The sequence below is a fragment of the Sardina pilchardus genome, chromosome 16 (assembly GCF_963854185.1).
Source record: "Sardina pilchardus chromosome 16, fSarPil1.1, whole genome shotgun sequence".
Lineage (NCBI taxonomy): Eukaryota > Metazoa > Chordata > Actinopteri > Clupeiformes > Clupeidae > Sardina > Sardina pilchardus.
The window spans coordinates 17,688,562-17,698,042 of record NC_085009.1 but is presented as its reverse complement, the minus strand read 5'-3'; the positions used below and the strand labels follow the sequence as shown (position 1 = coordinate 17,698,042).

General features: G+C 41.9%; 2 protein-coding genes across 2 annotated transcripts in view; both read left to right on the top strand.

Annotated features, from left to right (window-relative positions):
- Positions 1–1,767, top strand: part of si:ch211-63p21.1 (uncharacterized) — an 8,271-nt gene extending 6,504 nt beyond the window's left edge. The window contains exon 7 of the mRNA XM_062515966.1: positions 1–1,767. This exon is cut by the window's left edge and continues 1,741 nt beyond it. The gene's annotated coding sequence lies outside the window, so the exon portion shown is untranslated.
- Positions 1,768–3,070: 1,303 nt separating this feature from the next.
- On the top strand, positions 3,071–9,338 carry LOC134059522 (kelch-like protein 33). Its single transcript, XM_062515965.1, has 4 exons — positions 3,071–4,432; positions 4,932–5,877; positions 6,210–6,380; positions 7,043–9,338. The coding sequence occupies exons 1-4, from the start codon at positions 3,187–3,189 to the stop codon at positions 7,563–7,565; spliced, it is 2,886 nt and encodes a 961-aa protein (XP_062371949.1). The 5' UTR covers positions 3,071–3,186; the 3' UTR covers positions 7,566–9,338.
- Positions 9,339–9,481: the final 143 nt, after the last annotated feature.

The following is a 9,481-nucleotide window of genomic DNA, read 5'->3' as shown; positions in this document are numbered from 1 at the left end:
TTTACTCCAGTAATACATTTAGAACCTGTCTTCCCTACCTCAGTAGATAGGGACTGCCCACAGTCGAAGTGGCAGTCATAATGAATAGCATTTATGTGTCTCTGATGTGTGACTTCTCATGTAGAGCGAGTCATTCTGATGTACTGTATCTCTTCAGCCTCTGGTCCCTTGATCTCTGGATCCTGGTTGCCCTATTTAATGTCAGACATGTATTTAATCAAGCTGTAGACATTAGGTCCTTAGCAACCAAACACTTCTTGAACTTTTAATTAGGTGGAATTTGCTGTTTCAATGCATGGGTGAAGGAAACAGTAGGCTAACAGGCCTTTTCATTTCAGACCTTTAGTTTTGGTCTTTAAAACTGTTCTGTGAGACATGTTGCTGGTAAACCGTTGGCCTAGCGCAAATACTTATCTATGTTAGAGACAAAAAAAATGGATTAATCTGAAATGTGAAAAGAAGTCTGTGTTGATAAACCAAAGTTATCCCCAGGAATGTGTTTAATGTTCTATCTGTTCAACAAAGCTATTTGACAACTCTCGCTACTTGTCTCCTTTTAAGGATCGTTCCCTTGAAAATAATGATGTCTCTTTGTGTGTTATGTCTGTAGGGGTTGGATAAGAGTGAGAAAGACTGAAAGGTTGATGATTGAAAGCTTAATACCACAGCATGAATGCAGTACTTGAATATGTTCTTTGTACACCTAGTCTGAATCCAGTGGCTCTCTCAGAGATGTTGGCATGGAATGTTAAACAAAAAGACTAGAACTAAGCCTTTGTGAACCCTCACAATAATATGCTATATAGCACAGTGATGATGCCAGTCCTCTTAATGTCTAAAGTGAGAGGAAGACAAGACTTCTCAGTTTGACATCTGTGCCAGAAATATGCTCAACGTTGCTTTGATTTACTTAGTGGAGTTACTCGGTATTCTAATTTGGGAATAACAGTTATGATAAGGATTCTGCTATGAAAGATGTTGGTAGCTCTAATATTTGTTATTACGTGAACTTGAGTAAATTGCCATAAAATGTTTCACACATATTTGCAGATGAGCATGATCATGGAGCATGATCAAGGTCTTTTATTAGAATGACAGAAGATGCATAAGACTACATGTTAATGACTAACCTAGTCCCTTCAAGTAGAGATAATAAAATATGCTGGCCTTTGAAACAAGATTTAGATGAAACATTTAAAATATATATATATATAAATAGAGATTAAGAAGAGTATAAACCACAAATAACAGAGGTGGCGCCATAGACTTACACTCTTGAGTGCTGTCAGCTTTGTGCAGGTCCAACCACCTGCTATCCAGAGCCTCATAGAGTGTATGCAGTTGTGATGCTCTTTGTACTAACGTGTAAATGTCAGATAAACAAGGTTTACCACCAACAAGAAAAAAATGTATGTTCCTTCTTTTCTGAAAGTGTGGCAATGTACGTGTCTTGAAAATAAAACCAGCAGAAATGAAAGAAAGATTTCAATTTTATTATGACACTTAATTGGACAGTTATCAGGCTTAACCCTTTTCTTGATTTGAATAGTCTGTGTGTATGTACTGTATGTGTAAGAGATTAGTACTGTATGTGTAAGAGATTATGTATGTGTATGTTTGTGGGTGTGTGCAAATATGCACATATTTATGTATTTATTTGTTCATTTATTGCTTCTGTTTACTGTATATTGTTGTGTTGTTGATTGATTTTCTTGGTCCAAGTTGGAATAAAACCAAAAGTACACCCATCTAGTCTAGTTTGCTCTCTTTCCCACCCGCACCCCCTCACTGAATCATAAATAGAGGCATGGAAAGATGGGGGTGCTTGGAGGGTACTTCAGAGATCAGGCTTGATGATATCACAGTGCAGGACAGCTATTGCACAAGTAGTGTACTGCGTCAGCTAGAGAAGCAAAACAGAATGATTATTATCGCATGTGCATAGATAGACACTTGAGGGATGTTCTGCTGTAAAGGACCCTGAGCTGAATGGACATTTTTATTATTTTATTTTTTAGAAATGGGACAAAAGCATTTAAGCACACGGGGAGATATCTACCTACCTACCATGTTGAGGGCTTTGTGCAGCTCTATTGGAGATAGCTTGGATAATGAGAGGAACAGACAAAAAGAGACATGAATGACAGAGGGGAGAGAAAGAGAGAGAGAGAGAGAGAGAGAGAGAGAGAGAGAGGGGGGGATAGACAGAGAGAGAGAGTCTGTTTGGTAGAAGGTTACTATGGTAAAAAATGTTCAATGAGTGAAGTTTATTTTGACTTAGATTTTACTGTTTGTGTGTTATTGTAGCTTTGTTTATGTTGTGAAACTTTCAATGAAAAGTTAATCACAAAAAATAATTGCCATAGAACATACAGAAAAGAGGGACACCTCATGTCAGAGAGAAGAGAAGAATAGCACCCGTGACTATGACTCACATCATGCTGATGTAGGTCATTTATTTTGTGTGTCATAAACACCTTTAGGTTTTTTTTTTTTTTTTTTTTCTTGATGACTCTTTGTCTGATACAGAAGAGTGTTTACTTTTATTTCAATTTGCCAAGCACATCAGGCCTACTGTACGTAAATGAATTGCAAAAAAAAACAAAACATTATATTGTCTGACATAAGCCTTTCAGAAGATACTGATAAACATTAGACATTATATTATATTATACGTTTAATTATATAAAATATCAACATACTCTAACCTTACAACAGTATGACTTAAACATTAACGGTTTAAATGAATTTGTCAAATTTTCACTACCATACCTTGCTCAGAGGTCACAAAAGGAAAATTATATTCAAGAATACCACTACTAATCCTCTGTTTGTTGTCCACTGTGTGAAAAACCAGGCTGTGGCATGTGCTATATGCTCTTAGCCGGCTTCAGTCATTGCATGACCCACATAGCGCTCTGGTCTTGGACATGGATCCTTTTGGAATGCTCAGCGATACCACGAGTTTTATAAATAGTATTGAGTTTGAAAAAAAAATGCCTCAGTCATCAAAGTCTAAGTAAAACCTAAGGAGCAGCACACGGGAGAGGTGGTCAGACCCAAACAACATCACAAACACTTACTTCTCAAAGCTGGGGCCAACACTGTGCTCCATAGAAAGGACCATTTGCAGGGGGAAGAAAAACGCTGAGGACAGTGCTTTTCTGAACGTGGCCAACTGAAGACATGGCGCTGGCTGTTCCGTGCAGTCTGAGTGACTGGGGCAATCCATTGTGGGATCAGAGAGAGCAGAGTAGAGACGCCAGGAGGGTGAGTGAGACGAGTGAGAGCGGCGAGGAGGGGTGGGCTCAAAGTGACCAGGAGGGACGAAGGGAGGAGACAGAGGACGACATGGATCAGGATGAACTCGTGAACTCTTCTAATGAAGATGGCAAGGATGATGATGATCATCGTCGTCATGATGATGAGGGAGGTCCGAATTCCGAGGAAGGTCTGAATTCCGAAGAGGGTCCATATGAGAGGACCAGCCCAATTGAAACGCTTAATGCCATGGACGAGGCAAGTGGTGGTTTTATTGATGAGATAACAAGTGTTGATGCGATAACTGGTTGTGATGCCGATGGAGCGCTTGCTATGCCTGAGCCAGAGGAGAAAGGAGAGCGCAACACAGAAGGCAGTGACGCAGGAGAGGATAAAGCTGATGATGAGGGTGAGGAAGATGACGAAGAGGCATTTGACTACTATGAAGATGAAGAGTACGAAGATGATGAAGACGACGAGGATGAGGAAGAAACCGCATTGTACCACCATTACAGTTACCCAACCGAAGTGTTTCAGAATCTGGAGAGTTTCAGGCACTCCTCCTTGCTCACAGACCTGACTCTGAGCACTCAGGATGGGCAGAGTCTCCATGCCCACTCCCCTGTCGTAGCCGCCGTGAGCTCCCTCATCCAGAAGGAGCTGAGAATGCAGTCGGAATGGAGCCATTCAGACGTTCACGTGTGTTTAGGCCCCGAGGTGACCCATTTGGGTCTTGCAGCCGTGCTAGAGTTTGCTTACACAGGAAGCATTCCTACTCTTTGCACAGACACAGTGAAATATATACAGACTGCAGCTCATGCCATGGGGGCACAAAGAGTTTTGGACCTCTGCAAACTGAAAGAGGAGGAAGAGGAGAAGAGGAGGAAGAGGGAGGAGGAGGAAGAGAAGAAGAAAAAGGAAGAGCAGAAGAAGAAGGAGGAAGAGGAGAAGAAGGAGGAAGAGGAGGAGAGGGAGGAGGTAAAGGAAAATGAGGATGATGAAGAGAACAAGGACAAGAAGACGGAAGAGAATGAGATGGAAGCAGAGGAGGAGACAACTAGCCTGTCTGCTGCAGAAGAGCTGGAGATTACTTTGCAGTCCATTAGAGATCTGTGGATGGAGAAAGTTGGCTGTGATATTGTGCTGCAGGCAGATGGGCAACCATTTCATGGTAAATAAACAAACGTATCCCTACAGTTGATGATGATGATGATGTTTAGCATTTACAAAGGTATTACAGGGTTGTGTTCAAAACTACAGTATAGCTATTGGACAGCTTTGACAGTCTTGCATTAAAAAGGAACAACCTTTAACTGTGACTAGCCAAAATAGCCATCTTATGTACTGTAGTTCAGTAATGTATGTTGGAAAAGTTGTCAATATTTTTATTCAATAAGCTGACATGAGCATTAATGTAATTCTCGGATTAACTGAGTGGCTAGTGGAAAAGACAGCTCTATCATATGTAAGTAAAGGATATCATACAACTAGATACCTAAATATGTATTGTCATGCACTGACTTCACAAGAAATGACATTTAAATTAAATCAGTAATTGTAGCATTATGTGCTAATTCTATAGCCATGGACTAAGCTAGAAAATTATAATCCCTATGATGCCATACTTATCCTTATTAAGGTGTACCTACTTTTACACTATCTCCTTGTAGCTCACCGAGTGGTCCTCGCCGCCAGCAGCGACTACTTCTATGGCATGTTCACCAGCGGTATGAGGGAGACACGGCAGTGGGGCGTGACTCTCCACTCCTTGGGTGACGAAGAGCTGGATGCTTTCCTCCATTGCTTTTACAGTGGATCTCTGGTCCTCGGCTGGAGATGGGTGTTTGATCTCGTTTGTGCTGCCTTCCAGTTCCAAGTCGAGCCTGCACTCTCCCTTTGCCTTGACTTCCTCCATCAGGAAATAGATGCTCAGAATTGCCTTGATGTGGCCTCCTTTGCCAAAGCCTACGGAATGTGGGACTTACTACAGTTTGCTGATGACTATGTTGTCAGGCATTTTGAATATGTGTCCACAACCCCCAAATTCCTGGACCTGTCCAAATACCAGTTGGTTAAATACATGCAGAGTAATGCTCTGTGTGTGTCCTCTGAGATGGTTGTTTTGCGGGCAGTGATGTCCTGGGTTGGTGATAACCCTTTTCAGAGAGTGGAAATGGCCAGGGATCTGATTGATACAATCAAGTTTCCTCTTTTGATCTTTGACGAACTTGAGGATTTCAACGAAACAGAAGCTATTCCCCAGTGGCCCCAAATATGCATGAGGAATCTGTATCATACCATGTTTGAAGAATTCTTTTATCAAGAGGTGGATAAAAAACCTAAAGTCAGGGACTACTTCCCTAAGGGCAATTTGGTACTGGTAGGAGGGGACAAAATCACGGACATGGGCGGCCGCAAACCCAGCCAAGATCTGTGGTTCAGCAACGCCCTCCGCAACCACACAGGCATCATCAAAGACGTGGAGTGGAAGTTTCTAGGAGAGATGCCAGAGTCAACAAGGTTCTGTCATGAAGTCGCCGTTTTGGAGGACAAGCTGTATGTGTGTGGTGGCCGTGATTTCTATGGCCAAATCGACATTTTGAAATCCATGTTCAGGTAAGTTAATCAGGTAGATTAGCCCTTATTCATACCTCTATGTCAGTAGTATTAAACACAAAGCTACACAACACAATACTTATTATTGTTGATATTTTCAACATCCTTGGTGTACTTTTTGCCTTTTTTCATTTTAGTAGATGTTGCGTTAACAGTTCTAATGCAAAGTGTAATATGTCAGTATTATATGTCCCACACAAGTCTTGCACTGCATGTTCTGTATATTTGAGAACAACATCTACAAAAAATAGTTCTAGAATAAAATCTATGATGAAATGTCAATCTAATCTGTTAAACACATTGATGTTAATTCCACTTTGTACTCTCCTTAGGTATGACCCTTTTGATAACACCTGGAAGAGACTTGCAGACATGAAGGTGGGCAGGTGCCAGTTCTCTATGGTGGTGTTCGAGGGAATGATTTACGTCATGGGGGGTGAAAGAGCATCAACCTTCAATGTGGACAGTGTGGAACAGTACTGTCCTAACACAGACTCCTGGAGGTAATTGGGTGTGTAATGTATTGTGTACATATGTGGAGAAATAACTATGACTCTGTCCCCCCAAGAGGTGGGGAAGCATGTTAATAACACTGTTGAGTAAATGGGGAAATTGCTAGCAGTTACACTTAACACATTTCTTTTTAAATTTAAATGAAAAATAATTTGCAATGTTACAAATGTTGTCAGACAAAGATGGTTAAGTAAATATGAAGAGCAATGGAAACAGGATATGGAAGCCAAAACTGATCACGTTGAAAAATGATAAGGGCCAGTGCATCTTTGGTTCCCTCGCCCAGACTGTCAATATTGACTTGCGTGAGCAGTTAATATCTCTGCGTATGAAATAAAACAATTTCCTCACAAGGATTTTTTTTTTATCTCACGTGGTACTTTTGATATGAGGAAATGATTTACGTCATGGGGGCATGGGGGGTGGGGGTGAAAGAGCGTTAAACATCATGTGGAATGATACTATCCCAAAACAAACTCATGGAGGTATTTGGGTGTATATTATACTATTTAAGTGGAGAAATAACCATTTTAACGCAATTTTAATAATGCCTTTGTTCTGTTTCATGAGACGGGCTGTCTCCTGTAATGCCATGTGTAGCCTACCTGGTGCTGTATTGAGTACAATGTGAAATCTCTTTTGATCTTTGTAGTTTTGTCCGCCCTCTGGACCAGCCCATGAGTAGCCACGCTGCCTTGGTGTGGAGAGGAGATATCTACGTCTCGGGAGGCTACAACTGTGAGTACCAGTGTTTGGTGTCCATGTTCCGCTACCATCCCGAGAGAGGAACCACCTACCTGGCCGACATGCCCCACAGTAGGGCACAGCAGCGGATGGAGTGTGTGGATGATCACTTGTACATCGTTGGTGGGGTGTGCAGCGACGGCCGCGGCGGCTACATCGACGACCTGTCGTGCCAAGTCTACAGCCCGGAGTCGGACTTCTGGTACAGTATTGCCCCCGTGCCCACGCCGCACGTTGGGGCGGCCGCAGCCGTTCTGGAGGACAAGGTCTACATCCTAGGGGGGTACAGCCAGGCAGACTATAGCGAGTGCAATTTCATCCATCGCTATGACCCTGTCACCGAGTGCTGGGAGAACATGGGAGAGATGCCGGGTCCTATAAGTGACATCCGTGCCTGCCAACTTTGCCTACCCGAACACTTTATGGAATGAGGAAGACTGGTGTGTGTGTGTGTGTGTGTGTGTGTGTGTGAGAGTGTGTATGTGTTTGGTACAGTATGTATGTGGCGATCGGAGCATGCAAGCAAAGCGGAGAGGTTCAAATTCTTCTGAAGTGTTTAAAGACTTCTTGCCCTAACTTTAATCCTCTGAACGCTGATTCTGAGACTTTGCCACAAGAATGCTAAAAACATGCAGACACACAGATGACACAATTATGCGAATTAATCATTAGATTAGCTTGCAAGCTGGTATTTAACTGAGGATGGAGAAACAAGCGCACACTCATGTAGAAATGAGACCAATACCCTAAGTACCAAGTGCCTAAGTGCTTTGGTTGGTTTGGATGACCCCCGGGCCTCAATGAGCAGATGCCTGGGTGAGGCTGCGGCCGGAAAAGTGCACGAAGAAACTTGTGCTAAATCACTCATAGACGACCGGAGTAACTGGACCTTTGTTTTGGTTGGAGTTACACACATTTGCACAAACAAATATGACTTTTTCAAGCTACTACACGTACAATGTTGCATGGGGAATCTGTGACACTAAACTGCACATAGAATCTTCCATGGAGAATTTGTGACACATAACTGCATGTATACCCACGTCTTATACTTAAATTCTATCGATTTTACTATTTCATTGTATGGGTGAAGGAACAGTTCACAGTTGGGGCAGCCGTGGTGTACTGGTTAGCGCATCGGGCTTGTAACCGGAGGGTTGCCGGTTCGATCCCCGACCAGTCCACCACAGCTGAAGTGCCCTTGAGCAAGGCACCTAACCCCTCACTGCTCCCCGAGCGCCGCTGGTTGAGCAGGCAGCTCACTGCTCTGGGTTGTGTGATTCACCTCACTGTGTGTTCACTAATTCGGTTAAATTGGGTTAAATGCAGAGAACTGAATTTCCCTCACGGGATCAAAAAAGTATATATTCTATTCTATTCTATTCAGTATAGGCCTTTTCCTTTCAATTTAATTGTTGTCTTTAAAAAGTGTTCTGTCAGACATGTTGCTGGTAAACTGGCCTAGCTCAATCACTTATCGATAGAGAAAGATTAGCTGGATCGATGGATTATTTTAACGGTGAAAAAGAGTCAATGTTGATAAACCAAAGTTATCCTCAATAATAATTTGTTCAACATTTTGTCTGTTCAACAAATGTTTAGACAACACTCTCTACTTGTCTTCTTTTAAGGATGTTCCTTTGCAAATAGTATGTCTCCTCGAATATGATGTTCATAGGGTGTGGATAACAGTGACAGACGGGTCGGTTTCCTAAAATCATAGTCGCTAACTACTATGGTAGCAACTACCTTGGTAGGGTCACTGCCAAACGTGAGTCCATAGATTTGAGTTACGCATGCACAAACACTTAACCTTCATATTGTCACATACTACGTTTTTCATTTTGGAAATGTAAAAAATGAGTGCATACTGTATTTGTTAGATTTTACAAAAATGTTCACGAAATAAGTGTAAGTAAGTTTTTTGATCCCGTGATGGAAATTCGGTTTCTGCATTTATCCCAATCCGTGAATTAGTGAACACAAAGTGAGATGAAGCACACACTAACCTGGAGTAGTGAGGGGTTAGGTGCCTTGCTCAAGGGCACCTCTGTTTTAATTGTCGTGCATGTACGAGAGTAGTTTCTGTGGATGGATGTTTGTGGGTATATGCATATGCACATATTTGTTCATTTGTTCAGTTCAGTTTTGTATATACTGTATATTGTTATTTGTTGATTGATTTCCTTGGTCCATATTGGAATAAAAACAAAAGTACACCCATCTAGTGTAGTTTTTTTGTGTGTGTGTGTGTGTGTTTGTGTGTATTTATTGTGTTTTTTTTTCCCATCAGGTCATTGGGTCATAAATAGGGGCATGCATCTCTCTATGGAAAGATGGGAGTTCT

Excerpts from the sequence above, each read along its gene's own strand:
- LOC134059522 (XM_062515965.1), top strand. The coding sequence starts at position 3,187 with ATGGCGCTGGCTGTTCCGTGCAGTCTGAGTGACTGGGGCAATCCATTG. Across the intron at positions 5,878-6,209 it reads ATTTTGAAATCCATGTTCAG|GTATGACCCTTTTGATAACA; the intron begins GTAAGTTAATCA and ends TACTCTCCTTAG. Across the intron at positions 6,381-7,042 it reads CCTAACACAGACTCCTGGAG|TTTTGTCCGCCCTCTGGACC; the intron begins GTAATTGGGTGT and ends TGATCTTTGTAG.